This window comes from Lupinus angustifolius, chromosome LG06 (genome assembly GCF_001865875.1).
Source record: "Lupinus angustifolius cultivar Tanjil chromosome LG06, LupAngTanjil_v1.0, whole genome shotgun sequence".
NCBI classification, from domain to species: domain Eukaryota; kingdom Viridiplantae; phylum Streptophyta; class Magnoliopsida; order Fabales; family Fabaceae; genus Lupinus; species Lupinus angustifolius.
Genome location: NC_032014.1, coordinates 23,773,963 through 23,794,636, shown reverse-complemented (window position 1 = coordinate 23,794,636; position 20,674 = coordinate 23,773,963). Strand labels below are relative to the sequence as shown.

At 36.4% G+C, this 20,674-nt stretch overlaps 1 protein-coding gene and 1 long non-coding RNA gene across 3 annotated transcripts in view; both read left to right on the top strand.

Moving 5' to 3' along the window:
• On the top strand, positions 808-19,015 carry LOC109350286. Its single transcript, XR_002108096.1, has 3 exons — positions 808-817; positions 2,313-2,315; positions 18,851-19,015. It is a non-coding gene; the product is annotated as an uncharacterized LOC109350286 (long non-coding RNA).
• LOC109350285 (probable LRR receptor-like serine/threonine-protein kinase At4g26540) overlaps positions 15,220-20,674 on the top strand; it is an 8,810-nt gene continuing 3,355 nt past the window's right edge. Inside the window, exons 1-2 of one of the 2 annotated variants that reach the window (XM_019591497.1) lie at positions 15,220-18,274; positions 18,392-19,015. In XM_019591497.1, the coding sequence (XP_019447042.1) occupies positions 15,442-18,274; positions 18,392-18,849 (3,291 nt within the window). In that variant the 5' untranslated portion in view covers positions 15,220-15,441 and the 3' untranslated portion in view covers positions 18,850-19,015. Of the gene's footprint in view, positions 18,275-18,391; positions 19,016-20,674 lie in introns of those variants that run through there. The other variant, XM_019591496.1, reaches the window with a different exon arrangement.

The following is a 20,674-nucleotide window of genomic DNA, read 5'->3' as shown; positions in this document are numbered from 1 at the left end:
TAGGTCTAAGTAGTACTCGATTTATTACATAGCAAGCAGTATGCACTCCATCGGCCCAAACGTATATAGGAACCTTACTTTCATTTAGCATTTTCCTAGCTAGTTCCTCTAATACTCTTTTTTTCCTCTCAACAACTCCATTTTCTTTAGGGGTTCGAGGCACCGAATACTGATGTAGGATCCCATGCTTCTCGCAAAATTTGACAAATAGGTGATTTTTAAATTCTCCACCATAATCGCTGCGAATATAAAATATATTGTGATCAAATTTTGTAGTTGTTTGGCTAGATTTTTAAAAGACTTAAGAGCATCATTTTTTAGAGTAAGAAACAAAGTCCTTGTATATCTAGAGAAATCATCAACAATTACAACACATAGTAGCTACCACCAAAGCTCATTATTTGTGATGGTCCAAACAAATCCATATGAAATAACTCCAAAGGTTTTGTTGTGGATATCACATTTTTTGACGAAAATGAACTCTTCACTTGTTTACACTTTTGACAAGTGTCACAAGAGTCTTTTGGTTTGAAATCAAGCTTTGGTAGTCTTACAACTAAGTCATGTGATGATAACTTAGCTGGATGTTTTAAATTGACATGTGCTACTCGTTTGTGCCATAACCAGATGTCACTCTCTTCAGTGATAAAACATTTTGAAAACATAGTGGTGACATCATCCAAATTGATCATATAGATGTTGTTTATTCGCTGCCTACAAACTTAACATTATTATTTACCCCATCACGAATGATGCAACAATTTGAGTCGAAGGATACCTTATTACCTTTGGCGCACAACTTGCTAATGCTTAGTAGGTTGTGCTCTAGTCCTTCAACATACAACGCGTTCTCATTTATGGCTTGTGAAGCATTTTCAATTCTTACGACGCCTAATATCCTTCCTCTATTATTGTCTCCATAAGTGACATAACCTTTACCGTTGAGTGAGAGATCTAGGAACTTTGATCTGTCACCCATCATATGCCTCAGACATCCACTGTCCAAGTACCAATGTTGTCCTTAAGTCCAAAGGCATACCTACAAAACAATTTACTTGCCTTGTTTAGGTACCCAAGTTATATTGGATCCTTTCTTGTTTGTAATCAAAGAGTCTTGCCCTTTTTGCATCCATACATATTTGCCACTAGACACTCCATATTTTCTAATGTAGCATGATATAGATGTATGGCCATATTTACCACAATAGAAACAAGTAGGCATGTTATGATTAGACCTATAATGCATGTGAGCTACTTGCCTTCTATATGGTTTTCTCTTATTCTTTGGTTTATATCCTAGACCTCCATGATTACATACATTTCTAGATGCAACAAGTAGGTTGTTTAGAATATAACTACTATATGTGAACTTTGCTAATTTATCTTTTAAATCAGAAATTTCAGCATTTGAAACATTGCATTGATCACATATAGGAGTCTCAATTAATTTAGTGGCACACCTACATGAGACAGAAGAGTAAATAAGATCTAGAGTCTCATTTTCTAGTTTTAATTCATTCAATTCCTCTTGCATTTTAGTTATTTTACTTTCATACAACATGATGATTCGTTTCTTATCTATATTTACCTTTGCTAGTTTCTTTAGCTCCTCATGTAACTCAAAAAATGCACTATACAATTCGTCGTAAGTAGGAGACTCATCGGAACACGAAGAAGAGTCAAAATAGTGTACCTCACTCGTGTCATCTGGATTGCTTGTGCTGCCAATTTCTTGAGTATTTGTCATTAAGCGCAATTTGGCGTTCTCCTCTTTGTCGGATGTGCTACTTGTTGTTTCGTTCTCTAGTACATCCTATACTATGTATGCCTTCTTGGATTTAAAGTCATAGGGGTTGCTCTTATCATGTTCAACCTTCTTGAGGTGATCCGGGCATTGGTATTTCATATGGCCTAATTTTCCACACTCATGGCAAATGAGGCGATATTTGGGAACTTTGCCTCTTCTGGTTGAATCACTCGCCTCTTTCTTTTGAAAACGCTTGAACCTCCTTTCTTCTTGAGAAATTTGCCAAATTTTCTAACTAGGAGAGTTAAGGTTTCATCATTCAATTCAGACTCAGAATCTTCATCATCTCTCTCTTCTTGTTGTTGTGATGATGTAGCTTTTAGAGATATTTCCTTTTTCTTTCGGTCTGAATCTTCATGCATTGTTAAGCGTCCCAACTCCATTTCGTGCTCTTAGAGTTTTCCAAAGAGAGTTGCTAGAGGCATTGTATCTAAGTCTTTCAAATCCATTATTGATGTTACCTTGGGCTGTCATTTCCTATCAAGACAACGCACCACTTTGTTAGTAAGTTCACCAATAGAAAAACTCTTATCTAAAGCAATTAAATGATAAACAATATGAGCAAATCTTTTCTACATTTCATTAATCGATTCATTTGGAAACATACGAAACAAGTCATATTCATGTGTTAACATAGTCAATCTTGCATGCTTAACCTCACTTGTACCTTCGTGGGTTACTTGCAAAGTATCTCACATATCTTTTGCATTTAGGCATTATGAGGCCCAAAATAATTCATCGTATGATAGGGCAGAGGTTATTATGTTCTTTGCCTTGAGATTGTGCTGGACTTTACGTTTCTCTTCGTCAGTCCACATTCCCTTTGGTTTTTCTTTGGGCTCACCATCCACCAAGTGTAGTGGAGTAAAAGGCCCATTGAATACGGAGTCCCAAATCTCTATGTTGATTGCCTAATAAAGATTTGTATGCGCACCTTCCTGTAGGCATACCCATCGCCACTGAAAATCGAAGGGGTTGATGGAGGCGCCATTACTACCGAAAAGGTTAGTGGAACCCATAATGATTAATCCCTAGGATCAATGAATTAAGTGGTCAAGATAGCACCTTTGTACTAGCTCTGATACCACTTACTGGGTACCAATAAGGTAAGAACACACGTAGAGGGGGAGGGTGAATAGGTGTAGCGGATCACTAATCCCGCTTTTCCGATTTTTGTGTAGAATACAAAGCTGCTGCAGCTTATCGATTATCAATAGGTTTAATCGATTAAAGACAGTTGTGATAATCAATTATGGTTAGCTTGTTAATCGATTATACTGGTTGTTTATACTTTGAAAAATAGACTTTTCTTGCTTTGAAAATAGCAATGAATCCTGATCTTTACTATCCTAACATTGATTTGTGATTATTAACAGATTAACAACATTTAGCACTTAATCACATAATGTAAATAAACACATAAGCAAGTAAAGACAGAAACGTAAAGAGATAGGAAAAGTGAAAATGTGCTCGAGGATTTTATCCTGGTTCATTTGTGGGTCCACTTGCAAACTACATCCAGGTCTCCCGATTGATCTGGGAGATTTTTCTTCACTATCAGTAATATATATTCAATTATAACCACACTTCCAATAACCCTAGACAGAAACTTCCTTCTTGAATTTGTTGAGCCACCAAGCTCGGTTTGACCACTATCAATGCCTATTTGGATACCACACCATTCGCACAATTTGGCCCTAGCCGAAACTATCGTTCGATTCAAGACTCCCTTCCTTGTGAAGACAACTGGTTCTCAACTTGTGATGATACCACACACCACAAGAATTATCCTCAAATAATAGAAAATTCGCCAAGTTATTTTTGCACACAAAATTGTATGGATATAGACTCTGAATTCGTCTCTATAACCCTTGACAGAAGTTCTCACAAATAACCCTAAAACTAAGTGTGGAAACCTTGCAAGGTTTTTCAACTGAATGAAAATGTTTAGCACATTGGAAAAGACTTTCTCTCTTTTCTCTCTTGTAAATGCATGCAAGAAAAAACTCCTCAAACAACAAGATAGCCCAAAAATATTAAGCATTATGAATCTTGAGTTTTTCTTTCTTTCTATTCTTTTTGTTGTTGATTGGAAGTGCGAAAACTTCTCTATTAAAAAATGATTTGTTCTGTTTAAAAAAAAACAGGTTTTGTTCATAACTGATTACAACTAACATTAATCGATTAAAAGACATGTTAATCGATTAACGTGTTTCTTGAAAACAGTTTTTTAGTTATGGGTTAATCGATTAATGACATGCTTAATCGATTAATAAGTAGAAATCCTGGGAGGTTAGCTACTGTAACTCCTTTTAATCGATTATATCTTTCTTTGATCGATTAACGAATTTCAATAAAACTTAATCGATTATCAAATGAGTTATTCGATTAATATTGTTTGAAAATGGGTTTTTCCTAATTATATGGTAAACACCCTATATGATGAAGGACCATGCAATATGATTTTTGATATGATTAATTCATTTATGCACAAAAACATGTATGCATAATGCAAATGCATGAATCTTACTTATTATATATATATATATATATATATATATATATATAGATGTGATGCCTCAACCTATATGATTTTCATTTTAGACTTTTTGTGAGACTTCTATGTTGTGTTTACCTAACCTAAACTCAATACTTGACAATTATCGTAGGACTTTAGAATATAAAAAACAATCCTAAGTTCTATGACGTTGACCTCGAGTTTTCGGTTTGTTGTTTGTTGTAATGTCCAAGTCTTCAAGCTTCCATATAACACATTGTCTTCATCAAAACTTAGTAGGTTGGTTAGAATGACATCCTTTGACTATTTTCCATTTTAGAGTACTGCTAGGAACACGTACAAGATGTTAGGGAGAACAGTTGTAAGTGGAGTTACTGGAGTGGCTGAAGAGATTTAAGTAGATTCAGACCATGGTGCTACAAAACTATGGCACGTGCATTTGGGTGATATTAGTGTGTGTGGCATGACATAACTATGCAAAAGAGGACTGTTGAGGGGAGTCAACAAATGCAAGCTAGATTTGTAAAAGTTTTGTGGGCTTGGGAAACAAACACAGGTTAGTTTCAAGGCTGACCAACACAGAACTCAAGGTATTCTAGACTATGTCCACACTGTTGTATGGGGACCCACTCAAGAAGCATCCCTAGGATGTTCTAGGTATTTTGTTACCTTCATTGATGACTTTTCTTGTAAGGTCTGGGTATATTTTCTGAAACACAAGTTAGAAGTCTTTGCCAAATTCAAGGTTTGGAAGGCAGAGGTAGAGAACCAGACTGGTAGAAGAATCAAATACTTGAGGTCAGACAATGGTATGGAGTATAAAGACTCACAGTTTCATAAATTCTGTGAGGAACTTTGTATTCATAGGCACTTTTCAGTGAAAAAGACTCCTCGACAAAATGGTGTTGCAGAGAGGATGAATAAAACTCTTATAGAGAGGACCATATGTATGAGACTGAATGTTAAATTTTCTACAGGATTTTGGGCAAAAGCAATTAATATGGCATGTTATATCATCAATAGATCACCATATGCTTCATTGGATGGTAAAGTTGTAGAAGAAGTATGGATGGGTAACCCAGTCAATTATAATATATTATGCTTATTTGGTTGTCCTGCTTATGTACATGTACCTAGTGATGAACGATCTAAACTTGATCCCAAGTCAAAGAAGTGTATCTTTATTGGATATACCAAAGGTGTGAATGGGTTCAAGTTTTGGGATCCAGTTTCCAGAAAGGTGGTGTTGAGCAGAGATGCAGTGTTTGATGAAGATTTCATGCTGAAACAGTCAGTTTTAATAGAGGTGCCCAAGCCAAATGGATACACTTTAGGATCAAATATGATTCCAGTAAGCAATAAAATGGTTCAGGTATATAAAGGCAAGGAACCATTCACTAGTTCAAGTCAAGAACATAATGATTCTCAGGCAGAGAGTTTAGGTGTGCAGGATTATCTACTTGCTAGAGACATGGATAAGCGTCCTATCAAACCTTCAGAGAGATATGACTTTGAGGATATGACTTTAGTTGCTCTCCATATCAGTTTAAGAGATCCATGTAGCTTTCAAGAGGATATAAACAACCATGAGAAAGAACAATGGATGAGTGCCATGATGGAGGATATGGAGTCTCTAAAGAAGAAACAAAATTGGGAGCTTATCTCATTGCCCTAGACAAGCGTGCAGTTGGGTGCAAGTGGGTGTACAAGAGGAAGCCAACATATCAGAAAAAGAAGGGTAAAAGTTCAAGGCCCGTCTTGTAGAAAAAGGGTATTCACGGTAGAAGGGGATTGACTATAATGAGATTTTCTCCCTAGTGGTGAGACACACTTCTATCAGGGTAGTGCTTGCCTTGGTAGCCAGCCTGGATATGCAATTAGAACATGTGGATGTAAAGATTACCTTTCTCTATAGTGAATTAGATGAGAAATTTTACATGACACAACCAGAAGGGTTCAATACAGTTGGATAGAGTCACTTGGTTTGCAAGTGGAATATGTCTCTATATGGGTTGAAGCAGTCTCCCAGATAGTGGTACAAGCAGTTTGACACTTATATGTTGAAGCTTGGTTACAAGCATTGTAAGTATGATTGTTGTGTTTATGTAAGAAGCCCTGATGATGGTTCTTTTATTTTTCTACTACTTTATGTTGATGATATGTTGATTGCTGCTAATCATTTGAGTGATATCAATGAGATGAAAGTCATGCTAGGTAAGGTGTTTGACATTAAAGATTTAGGAGTTGCTAGGAAGATTCTTGGGATGGAGATTTATAGGGATAGGGGAGCTAGAAAACTATAGCTCTCCCAGCAAAGCTATGTTAAAAAGATCTTAGAGAGATTTGATATGAGCAATGCTAAAGTAGTGAGCACTCCATTGACAAATCCCTTCAAACTTTCCCTAGATCAGTGTCCAAAGACAGATGTAGAGAAGAGGTACATGTCAAAGGTTCCATATGTCGATGCAGTGGATTGCTTGATGTATGTTATGGTTTGTACTAGACCAGACTTGGTACAAGCAGTTAGTCAAGTATGCAAGTACATGTCGAAACCAAGGAAACATCATTGGGAAGTATTCAAAAGGATTTTCAGATATTTAGAGGGGACTATAGGTCTCGGTTTCATGTTTGGTATCCAATAGAGCCTTCAGTTATTGGTTATGTTGATTTGGACTATGCAGGAGACTTGAATGATAGAATATCCACAACGGGGTTTGTCTTCACCCTTGCAGGTGAAACAATTATATGGAGATCATCAGTTCAGTCTATTGTTACTATGTCTACAACTGAAGCAGAGTACATGGCAGCTGGTGAAGCTTCTAAGGAAGCCCTATGGCTTATGAGGCTAGTAAATGAGTTAGGCATTGAGGAAGATGGAGTTCCGCTACATTGTGATAGGTAGAGTGCTATCTTCTTGGCAAAGAACCAGGTGTATCATGCTAGGACCAAACATATTGATGTAAGATTTCAAAAGATCAGGGAGTTGGTAGCTTGTGGCAGATACTATTGTAGAAGGTTCACACTTCAGAAAATACAGATGATATGTTAACCTAGCCAATTATCGTGGACAAGTTTAGGCATTGCCTGAGCTTGCTGAACATTCACTGATGCTAGACTATGAAGCGCCCCCAACCCAATGGCAGAAGATGGAGGTTGTTGATATTCGCCAAGGTGGAGATTGTTGTGCAATGACTCATATCTCTAGATAACAACAATACAAGTTATAGGCTTGGACTGATGTAAAAGGGTTGTGGTAGAGGGTTATATATTTATTTTATGTAAACCTAACAAGGAGAAGAATAGTCAAACACAAATCCTTATTCTCTAATAATACATAGTGGTAGCCTAACACTCCCGGTGACGTAGGCACAATTGATTGAACCTCGTTACTAAATCTCTTGTGTTATTCTCTTTTCTCTATACTCTTTACTATTTGATTACTCGCTTGTTTCCAACATCTTTATCTATTGAATCTAAAGATCTTCACATGGTTATATCTTGGAAATGCCTTTACAAGTGCCCCTTCACCCCACCACCATCACTACACTACACATACACCACCACCAAATTATCGCCGCCACCATATCACCACAATTGTTATATTTTTGGTTTTGTCACATCATCATCTTATCATTTTCATTTCTTGGATACCATCACTACTTCCCCAGATACACAAGACGATTAGCATCTTACCCTAACTACCACCACCACAATAAGCCGAAAATATATGTTATAATATATTATTATTTTTTATTATTTGGTGTGCATCAAATAATGGAAATATTAAAATTATCAACATCATATGCTCTCATATTTCTACCTAGCTCTTTATCTTATCCTTCTTTTTCTACCATTGACTACCAAATGAGCTCTAAAAGTTTCAAATTTGAGGACTAAACTAAAAATATCATTTTTAGAGAACTAATTTGATAAAAGGTGTATTTTTGGTGTCCACCAAAGGTATCCTTAGCTCATACCCAAAGACTAAATTCTTTTGAGGTGGAGAGATTACTGAAATTGTTATCATCTCTTCCAAATGTGTCTTTTCCGTACACCCAACAAGAATGTAATCCTTAGAATCTTGCTTAAGAAACTCACTAACTACCACTATGCGACGATTTGTTGGTGGTAAAATTTGAGTTTAGATTTTATCTAGTATTGGATTATAAGGGGAAAAGAGAGTTGTGTCATTTTTTATTTTATTAAAAATAATTAAATTTAACAGCAAAAAAAATTTATTTGACATGTGTAAGCATTTGGGTCGAGTACTGGACCAACCGACCAACAATCTCTCCTTCAAGTATGACTTTGTTCCCCCTTAAGTTTATCATGTACCGATTGAAATATAAGCTTTGATATCACTTATTGGATCTATCCATGACCAAAGAGCTTCCAATTAGTGTTATTAATATCGTATCGGTCATCAAATCGGTGAGGGTACTTGTATGGTGGTATAACAGTTCAACCGGTGGTTCACTGATTAAACTGCATACCAGTGAAGTTAGATATACATATATAATATATTAATATTAATTTTGAAAAATCAATAAAACTCTAATAATTTTTTATTTTCATTAAAAAAATAATTTTAAATAAAAATTGGTCGGTATAACCGGTACGGTTCAATTGAAAACTGGTCAGTTTGACCGGTTTCGACCAGTATGATTGCATGACCGATATAATTAGTCTACCGTACCGGTATTGGTACCTGTTAACCAATTTAGTAGTTGAACCGGTCGACACAAATCGATATTTACAACACTACTTCCAACCACTGGGGAATCATATTGTTAGTGGATATAATAAGAGTAGTGAAGAGCTATCGTCAAATGCTATGTCTTGAACCAAACTTTAAAACAACGCTTTCATAAGTTTTTTCTATTTATAAAATCTTTCTCTCATCCCCATATTGATCTGAACCTCTTGAATAAAAGGCTCATCATTGTGATCGTTCTTGGATGGTGTATCACCTTTGCCCGAGATGGCTTGAACCATGGCCTAGGCTGGCTTTATTTTGGCCAAGACAAATTGTAGACAAAAGCTGGCCTGGACAAATTGCTCTTGGACCGAGCCAATTTGTGGGCTGGTGCTGTTTGGTCGAGTCAGGATTCAGTCCTGGCCTAGGCTGGCTGTTCTGACCGTGCCTAGGTGTTTCTGGCCCTGTCTGGCTGAGTCTGGCTGATTCTGGCATGGTCTGCTGATTCTGACTGAGTCTGGCTGATCTTGGCCTGGTCTGCTGACTCTGACCGAGTCTGTGTGATCCTGGCCAAGGCTGGTTTGGTCTGGCCGAGTCTGGTTGGGTCAGAATTGGTTTCGGGTGAGCCAAATGTTGTTTAGGCCAATTTTATTTGGGCAACGGAGATGTATTTGATAGGATAAAAGAAATGGAGAAGATTGAAAGGTGATGGCGCCACAAACAATTCAGTTGTTTGGTAAGCCAAGTGATAATCGCCACAAGGAAAGATCCTTGATAAGATTGATAATTCTTGGTTCCACCAAGAATGGTTTTAGGAGCCTATGCTCAACTAAAGAGGAAAACAATTCCAATTCAACTTTCAACTTGTTTATTCCATAGTTCCACACGCATATATATATGGTTTGGCTTGTTTTGCCTCCACGAAATTACAATGGAAATAAAGTTTAATAACTTTCCTAATTAAGACTCCTAAAGCACTAATTTATGGCAATCCAACATAGGATGCTTATTGACTAAGAACTTACACTCTAACAAAGCCTTATACATGTGTTTCACGGCCGTGGCTATGGACTATATTCCTCACATGTCTAATTTGCCTACATTATTACATTTAAAGACAAATAATGAATAACATAGGATGCCAATTGTTGTTCCTCCATGCTCTCCACGGTTTTGAGTGAATTGATAGTGTTTTGATGAGCCTTGGATTCCTTTGATGCTTCACGACTAGGTTGACTTCTCTTTTGATCACATGCTTAATTCATGAATTAATTCTTCAGCAAGTCTTCCACGCCTAATGTGAATGTGAGTTTAGCATAGGATTCCATTTGCAAGAATCTTCACGGTTCCATGAGCATAGTGGGTGCCCAACGGCTAAGATATGACATTATTCTCCCATAAAGAGCCTTTACAACTAACATTAATGTTGGTTAGCTTTGGGTGTCATTCATGGAAGAAATCCACACGAGACAACTTCCAGATATGGACTAATGGGTCTTCATGATGAATTAATACCCATAATGCATGGTTGGTCTAAGTGTGAAGCTTTTAAGTGCATGATTAAAGCGTGACATAACTCATCATAAAACTCCCAACGGCCACTATTAGTGATGACTAACATTGGCTACCAAGCTTGAGTAATTTCCCACGATTATAGTGTGTAGAACAAGTGCCAACGGCTAGAACATGGCTTAACTCACCATAAGTTCTTTTCCACGGCCTAGTCATGTAGTGAAAATGAACCCCACGGCTAGCTCTTCATCACACACAAACAACCACATTTCCTCTATCATTTAATTATGATGGTTACACTTTAATGGCCTTTTTACTCATGAATTACAAGACAATTTATTGAAATTAAAATAATTAAAATATGCTGAAGATAATCAAATTCCACGTGGAAATGGTGTGCCAAAATTGATCATGGGTCCCACGTGACTCATTGGACCAAAATTGGCCAACTTATGACTTGGCCAAAGTTGCCACGCCCAACTGGCCAGATTGTGCGCCAGCGCCTGGCTCAGTGCTTGGCCACGCCCAGCTGGCATGTGTGCCACGCCCACACCCAGCCTGGTGTGTCCTGTCTCGGTTAGGTTGGTCATGCGCTCAGCGTCTGGTTCCATGCGCCCAACGCCTGGATCAGGTCTGGTCCCTATGCTTCGGTCAGACTTGGCTTAGTGCCTCAGTCAGGATTTGTCCCACGTCCAACACTCTGGTACATATGCTCAGTGCCTTGGTGCTCCTGTCCAACATTTTGGTGCATCTGTCTAGGCCATTTGGCCCTGCTCCTGGTCAGCTGGGTCAGAAACTTGGTCTGGGCTGGTGCCTACTTGGCTTGGACAGCTTCTTGGCCAAGGTCAGATTTTTGGCTTCTAGTCAACTGAAGGCATTTTAAGGACTTAACCCATGAAAGTTGGGTCACCCCATCTTGGCTCACATCACATATACACTGTCAGACTTCACATTGAATATCCCAACACTATACATTGTGAACCTGAAGAAGCTTGGATAGAGCTTGAAAATCAAACAAGCTAGTATTGTTCACTATTTCTTTAAGTGTAAATATCACTCATTTTAAAACCTCTAAAAATTTCTATGGAACTCATTGTAAACGCTTAGAGCAACCACAATGCAAGCAATATCTTAATTCTTATTTAGGTCTCACACATTATTTTATAATTTATTACAACTCCTATGAAATAAGAACATATATTTTTTTCTCATTATGACAAAATCATTCTTATTCTTATTTGAGTCTCACACCATCTACCTTTTTCTTACAACATCTATCTATCTCCTCACTTTTGGTTAAGAATAACCAAGAATTATTCTTATTTAAGAACAAAACTAAGAAAATAAGAACGACACCATTAAAAACAGAGTAAAAATTTTCTTATTCTGTTAAGAATAACATTAAGAATAATCATTGTGATTTCTCTTATGCTTCCTTTGTTTGAGAATAAATAGAAGAGACAAAGAAATGGAGGATAGAGGTTGAAGAGAAACACCAACATTTTCTTCTTTGGTTTAGCAAAGAAAGAAGGAGAGAAGAAAAGTGGCATAGGACCTACAAATTTTTTATATTGGAAATAATAAAACTATCCCTAACTTTTTGTTCATTTTCTTTTTTGTATGAATATTTATGTAATTCAAAAATTCATATCTACCTTTTCTCCCATCTTTTTTTGTCTTTCTATTTCTCTTCTACCAAACGATACTACAATTTAATCTATTTCTCATATTTTTCTTTCTCTTCCATCTCTTTCTCACATATTTCTCTTCTCTCATTTTCCACTCTTCAACTTAGAATGTATCATTAGCAAGATCTCTTAAGTGCGGATAGACATTACAATCCATGAAGTGTTATTAGTCTGGAGAGTCTGGGTCCATAAAATTCGTAATTTTAGCTTGAAAAGGATCAAAGACTACTTATTAAGCATCTAGGATAGATGGCTTGCCATTGTAATACCATAATTGTTATCGTGGAAATTATGTATTAGATGAAAGAAAATTATTTGTCCCACTTTTTATATTTCATTTGTGTCTCAATTTAATAAAAAAATTATACCTAATTAAAAAAAACATAAAAATATAATTTTTTTTATATTATTACTTTGGTTGAATATAATCGACTTAAAACATAAAACACTAATTTTGAGACATGAATCCTTTGTTCGTGTTAGATAAGGATTGGACTTGGCTCTAGGTTCGGGCAAACCAAGATAAATATATGTGTCTCATCTTTGTATTCAAGTGATTAAATTCATTCTACTTCTTGCGAGCTTGATAGGCTCCTACATATCAACTTTGAACATAAAAGGCTCAACATTTGTAGAGATTAACAAATATAACTCAACCCTTCTATTATTTGTCTGTTGCGTCACAAGAATTGGTGCTAGTTTTTTTTTGGTTTCCTAGAATATCCTTCTGCCCATTGATTAGACACTAATCTTTCAAGCCACAATTATGCACCTAAAAGATATCTTTCTCGATAGTTTTTTTTTTAATACACATGAGTATAACGGTTGAACTTAGGAAGCATATCACTATAGGCTATAGCTAATATTCATCAAGAGAGAAACAACATAAATCAAGAAAAATGTGAAAAAGTTAAAATTAGATACATTGACTCAGCTAAAAGCTTTTCTTAAAGTTATGAGATTAATTTTTTACTCTAACTGAATTACTTTTTATTCTTAAATTTACATTTTTTTTTCACTTTTACCATTTTCCAATTGGTTTTGAAATCTTACCTAACCATAAATCGCAATCCTTTGCCTTTTACTTTGGAAGACGTCTTTTACTAATCTGAAAAGCATGAACACAATGTCTATGAATTAAAAGGAAGCGTAAACTACACATATTCGTTAGTTAAATATATTTACTTTGATAGTTCTTATCCATAACTAAGTTATTTTTGTAGGCAAATAATTGGATACCAGTATTTATTGTTTTTAATTATTATCATTTTTATAGGCACATATCCTCCTTAATAAAGAACTAATTATTTTTAGCGGATATGACTATCCTCTCAATAGGTGTTTCTTCTATAAATAAAAACTTTTTTTATTTTGGTCCTAATAATAGACTTTTTCAAAACTTATTCAATTTTCAACTAAAACTTATAATTTTTTTTTACCATTATTAAGCTCAAAATATAAAAAATTAAGAAATCCATTTATCAGTTCTTCCTTCCATTACATATACCAAATGATACTACTTTCTTAAAAAAACAGGAACATAAAATTTTATATTCAATATTTTTTCCTAGTTTTTAACACATGAGTTCATAATGGCTACGAAGATAATAAACAGGTTGATGGACTATATGCAATATTTAAAGTGAAATAATTAATCTTGTGTTTTATGCAATCCATCTGTATTGAATTGTGAAATATACCAACAAGCCTTTGGCCTGTTAGTGTAGGGCGCCGCTGGATTATCAGAAAGATCAAAATATCAAAAATTTGATTCTTGACATTTGTTGAAGAAACACTCACACACCTGAAAATAATTATTTCCTTACCTTTAGAGTCCAGTACCCAAGTAATTGTGAATTTATCAATTTAATATTTGAAGATGCTGCAATGTTGCCCCTTCCACTAAAGGCCAGCATACCTTTCATTGATTTTAATTCATTCTTTATAACAAAGACCACCCAAGTATCCAGATCTTACAAATTATTAAATCCTTTATATTCATACTTTTTGTGACATATTTCTGACCTCCATGTGCACTTCACTTCTCCGATCACATTCCTTAAGCACTTCCTCCTTCTATGTATAAACAAACCAATTAAAGTTAATCCCAATTAATTCCACTTTTTAAATATTAAAACATGTCCTGTATCTAGCAGTGCCAAATAGTTTGAGTAAAATTTATCATGCAACAAATTTGGATGCCAAGTTATACATTTTTACAGTGGAAACAAATCCAATCTTTATTTGCATTCTTTAGAATTTCATCCAAGCATGTAATTTAGCTTCTAGATATATTAATGAGAGGCAATCCTAATCGAATTGGTAAAATTATTATGAGTGTCATATTCTACCACCGAATATTTAACATATTTGCATTTTCATGAACCTTTAAACTCGAGATATTTAATTAAGGTAGAAAATGTTATACCACAATCATACTAGTTCATATACCCACTTCATGGTTGATAGCCACCTACAGTTTGGAAACATAGAGAATAGCAACCTCCACATGAATGTCTCATCAACTTCAACCACATAAAATAGATGGACCGAAAAATAGGGCCTAGCTAGAACAAGTTATCTTCTAGACCAACCAAAACAACTCGAGCTATATCATTCGAAATATCATAATGTCTTTTATTTTCTATTGATAACTAGCCTATCATCAACAATGAGATTATTAACTTGATCTCCTACTAGTGCTAAAGCCATTTTCCTCTCTACATTTTACTAGTTTATGCTACTTAGATGTACTATGTTCCCTGCCAACCATAGCAACTAAATATAAGAGGGTGAAAATAATGACCAAATAATACAAGAAACATGATAATACAAAAGTATAGGGTCACATGGGGACCAAAGACATGAAAATCTTCTGTGCATGATTTTCTCAACTATGTACTACAAGTGAAACACTAGCTAACAAATTGGAATCCATTAATATTGCAAAATCCATAACATTTCATCCTATTACTTGAAAGGTTAAACTTGTAGAATCATTAAAAAGAAATTTATTGTTTATGTAAACTAAGAAGAACATGAGTATGAGTAAGACTATCACTTGATACTATTAAACAACAGAACCTTTCACAATATAATAAGATAATAAAGAAGGTGGCTCTTGGATCCAGATTTTTCTGCACTTCTTCCTCTATAAACAAAACATGGGTTTTCCCCCTCTACAATCCCAAAACATATCAACCATCCTCTTCTCTCAGCAATGCCTAGAAGCTTAAGAAACCTGTTACTTTATTCCAAAATCTTCTCCTTCACACTGCTTTTATCATTAACCTCTCTTCTCTTCACATGTTGTTACTCACTTAATGAACAAGGTCAAGCTCTAGTAGCATGGAAAAATAGTTTAAACAGCACTCAAGATGCATTAGAATCATGGAATCCTTTAGCTCCAAGCCCATGCAACTGGTTTGGTGTGCATTGCAACTCACAAGGATATGTCGTGGAGATAAACCTTAAGTCAGTGAACTTGGAAGGTTCATTTTCATTACCTTTATATTCTCAATCTCTTATGTGGTCCTTGAAGATTCTTATCCTCTCATCAACCAACATCACAGGCAAGATTCCAAGAGAGATTGGAGACTATAAAGAACTCATCTTTATTGATCTTAGTGGTAATTCTCTCACAGGTGAAATCCCTGAAGATATTTGCAGGCTAAGAAAGCTGCAAAGTTTGTCTCTCCATACAAACTTCATTGAAGGCAATGTTCCATCAAATATTGGAAATCTATCAAGTCTAGTGAACTTGACACTCTATGACAATAAAATCAGTGGTGAAATCCCAAAGAGTATTGGCTCCTTAAGCAAGCTTCAAGTGTTCAGAGCTGGTGGCAATAAGAACCTTGAGGGTGAGCTACCATGGGAAATTGGAAACTGCACCAACTTGGTCATATTAGGCCTTGCCGAAACCAGCATTTCGGGGAGTCTTCCTTCTTCAATTGGAATGCTGAAAAGAATTCACACCATAGCCATTTACACAACTCTATTGTCAGGCCCTATTCCAGAAGAGATTGGCAATTGCAGTGAGTTGCAGAACCTGTACTTGTACCAGAACTCTATATCAGGTTCAATTCCAATCCAAATTGGAGAACTTGGCAAGCTTAAGAGTCTACTTTTATGGCAAAACAATATAGTTGGTACAATCCCTGAAGAGCTTGGAAGCTGCAGAGAGATTAAAGTCATAGACTTATCCGAAAATCTCCTTACAGGAAGCATACCAAGGAGTTTTGGTCATCTTCCAAATTTGAGAGAACTTCAATTGAGTGCCAATCAGCTCTCAGGTACTATACCTCCTGAAATTACAAAGTGCACTTCACTGACTCAACTGGAACTTGACAACAATTCTCTAACTGGCGAAATTCCTGATCTTATTGGTAACTTGAGAAGCTTGAATTTGTTCTTTGCTTGGCAGAACAATCTAACAGGAAAAATTCCTGATAGCCTTTCGGAGTGCCAAGAACTTCAGGCACTTGATCTCTCTTACAACAACTTGATTGGTCCAATACCCAAGCAACTATTCGGGTTGAGGAATCTCACCAAACTTCTCCTTCTTTCAAATGATTTATCAGGCTTCATACCACCTGATATAGGTAACTGCACGAGTCTCTACCGGCTGCGTTTGGATCACAATAGACTAGAAGGTAACATTCCACCCGAGATAGGAAACTTGAAGAATTTGAATTTTGTTGATATGAGCAGCAATCATCTTATAGGGGAGATTCCTGCAGCACTGTCTGGCTGCCAGAATCTTGAGTTTTTAGACCTTCATTTGAATAGTCTAACCGGTTTGGTTCCGGATTCTCTTCCAGAAAGCCTGAAGTTAATTGACTTCTCAAACAACAGGCTAACCGGTCCATTGAGTCCTAAAATTGGTGCATTGGTTGAGTTAACGAAACTCAACCTCGGAAAGAATCAACTCAGCGGTAGAATCCCAGCAGAGATCCTATCCTGCACTAAGCTACAACTTCTAGATTTAGGAAGGAATAGTTTCTCTGGAGAAATACCAAAGGAGGTTGGTCTAATTCCTTCACTAGAAATCTCTCTCAATCTTAGCTGCAACCAGTTTTCTGGTCAAATTCCAAACCGATTCTCTAGTCTTACCAAACTTGGAGTCCTTGATCTTTCACACAACAAGCTCTCAGGGAATTTAGATTCTCTCTCTGACCTTGAGAATCTTGTTTCCTTAAATGTTTCATTCAATGGCTTCTCCGGTGAGTTGCCTAACACGCCATTTTTCCGTAAACTACCTCTCAGTGACCTTGCTGAAAATCAAGGTCTCTACATTGCTGGTGGTCTTGAAACTCATGCTAACAGAATGGGATCTAAAGATCATGCTAGGTCAGCTATGAAGTTCACAATGTCCATTCTCTTAAGCACCGGCGCAGTACTAGTGCTGCTCGCGATCTATCTCTTCATTCGCGCTCATATCTCCAACAAAGTACTAATGGAAAATGAGGGTTGGGAAATAACTTTGTATCAGAAATTTGAATTGTCCATTGATGACATTGTCCTGAATTTTACATCAGCCAATGTGGTTGGCACAGGAAGCTCTGGAGTAGTGTACAAGGTAACAACTCCGAACAGAAAAACACTAGCCGTAAAAAAGATGTGGTCATCAGAAGAGTCTGGAGCATTCGATTCTGAGATTCAAACACTTGGCTCAATCCGGCACAAGAATATCATCAGGCTGCTAGGTTGGGGATCAAATAGGAACTTGAAGCTGCTGTTTTATGACTACCTCCCTAATGGAAGCCTGAGCTCATTACTTCACGGCTCGGGAAAGGGGAAAGCAGAATGGGAGACAAGATATGAAGTTATCTTAGGTGTGGCTCATGCACTTTCTTATTTGCACCATGATTGTTTGCCAACTATAATGCATGGCGATGTCAAAGCGATGAATGTCTTATTAGGACCTGGCTATCAACCATACCTTGCCGACTTTGGCCTGGCGAGAATCGCAAGGGAAAACGATCACAATACTAATTCCAATCCAGTTCAAAGACATTACCTTGCTGGTTCATATGGATACATGGCTCCTGGTAATTTTTTCCACGAAAATCGAATTTACTAAGTAACTTCCACTACTTTTTATTACTTTTGTTATTATCAATCCCTTGAAATGTACTAATTGTATTTTCTGTTTTGTTTATGCACAGAGCATGCATCTATGCAGCCTATAACTGAGAAAAGTGATGTGTATAGTTATGGTGTGGTTCTACTCGAGGTCCTGACCGGGCGGCACCCTTTAGACCCAACATTACCCGGGGGTGCACACTTGGTTCAGGGGGTCAGGAACCATTTAGCTAGCAAAGGAGAGCCATCTGACATTCTTGACCCAAAACTGAGAGGAAGGGCTGACCCTACAATGCATGAAATGCTACAAACTCTCGCAGTATCATTTTTATGTCTCAGCACCAGAGCCGACGACCGTCCCACGATGAAGGATATTGTTGCAATGCTCAAGGAAATTAAACCTATTGAATCCTCAAGGGAAAATGATGATGTGCTGAAGGGTGGTTTAACAGAACATAGTTCTCCACCACCTCAAAATAATGTAGTTTCACATGGATCTTCTAACTGTTCCTATAATTTCTCAGACGATTCAATCAGTTAAGGAATTGTGTATAGTCTAATGCAATGTGGATTAGAGAGCATGTCTGAATTATTAGTGATATTGTAATAATCTAGTGTCGTAGTTTATCCAACTTTTCATGTAATTTCAAATAGGCAATGCTGGTTTGAAAAATCCATGTAGTGAAATGTATAAATAAAAGTCATTCTATAGGCACTTTACCAAACAACTTGAGTGTAGAGTTCAATTGATCAATCATAAAACATATTGTGATGTCACTAAATTCGAATTTGGTCAATTGAGTTCAAAATTGATGATCATGTTTCAAGTCGGTCGAAAGTCAACAATTGACAAAGTCTCTGAATCCAATCCCATGTTATTGAGGGGATATCTAGGAATCAGTGAGAATTGATTGTCTTTGAAGAAGAGAGTGGCATCAAGGCTTGTGAATGCTGAAACAATGATTGAAATTTGATAGAGAATAAGATTCCTTGATTGCATTCACTTTCTCTTTCATCCTCACACACAAACACACATCCAAGCCAGCCTTTCAAAACAGTGTTCACATCACATGGTCCCATGTTATAATGCTTCACATGTGCATGTGCAAACTGAGAGAGACTGTTCAGCTTTTGGAAAACTACATACATATAAAATAATCCAAGTGCCTAGAATGAAACATGTTACTCTCCTGTGTTAGAGGAACAGTACTGGACGAAGATGGTGACATGTGTACTTAAATTTTTTTATTTTTAGATTACAAAAATTATAAACTCACTTTTATCACACATTTCAGTATTTGACTCTCCAATACCTGAGAAGATCCCACCTGCCAAGGATTGAAAGGCTCTTCTAATCAGAAGCACATGTATCTGCAGCATGAGAGGACATTATCCTGAACTAGTAAAAGGTGACATTTATAACAATATAGTTAGTAACTACTCCCAGACCAGCTTTAATACCCCATACCCATAGAAAGAAATGAAACTTTGTAGTAAATGTTTCTTGCGATGATGACCATATTGTGAAGGAATAGGTAGAAGATGAATTGAAGTGGTAGCCTTTCTTATATTGTAAATTGTATTACCAATTCTGGTAATATTGGTTTTGTATTGCTTTTGAGATATTCTTGCTTTGGTTGCTATCAAGTACCAACAACAGGCGAGTCTTGCAGCCTTTAAGCAAAACACTGATAATCTGACAATTGTTTCAAATTGTGTAACACCTCATATGATGTCACAGTATAATATTGTGGTTGTAGTATCACCACATTCACATCACACAAGCGAATCACAATGGTGCAGCCTGGAAAAAATTAATTACAAAAAGGAAATCACACCATAATAATCGTAACCAATTGTCACCACAATTTAAAACATTGTTTGGAAAGTTCCATACAGTTTTCTATACTACGGGAACTTGGGGAAGAGATTATAGAGCGGGCTTTGCAGGGTGAGGTGTGCAAAAAATAATGAATACTACAATAATGGGGAGCACACATATTGTCCCACAAATTCATTCCATATGTCGCTAATCGTAATCGGTTGAAAAAATGTATTTAAGTCAAAGTCTAATAATTAAGTATTTTTTCTAAGCAATAATATGAAGTGTTACATTTTGTTTGGACAGAAGATATCTACCGATAATAATGATTTAATGTTTTAAGACCATGAAACTGAATGTGGGTGTTCAACTGAGCTTAATTGAAAAGCCTTTGTACAAGCTCTTGGAACACACTATTCATCATCTCTTATATTGATACTAATTCTTTAGGGTAAACACTTATATTCTTTTACACTTTGTATTAGACTCTGCGGAGTGATTGTTTTATTCCGGCTGGGTGAATAAGAAAACTTGGCAAGCACTA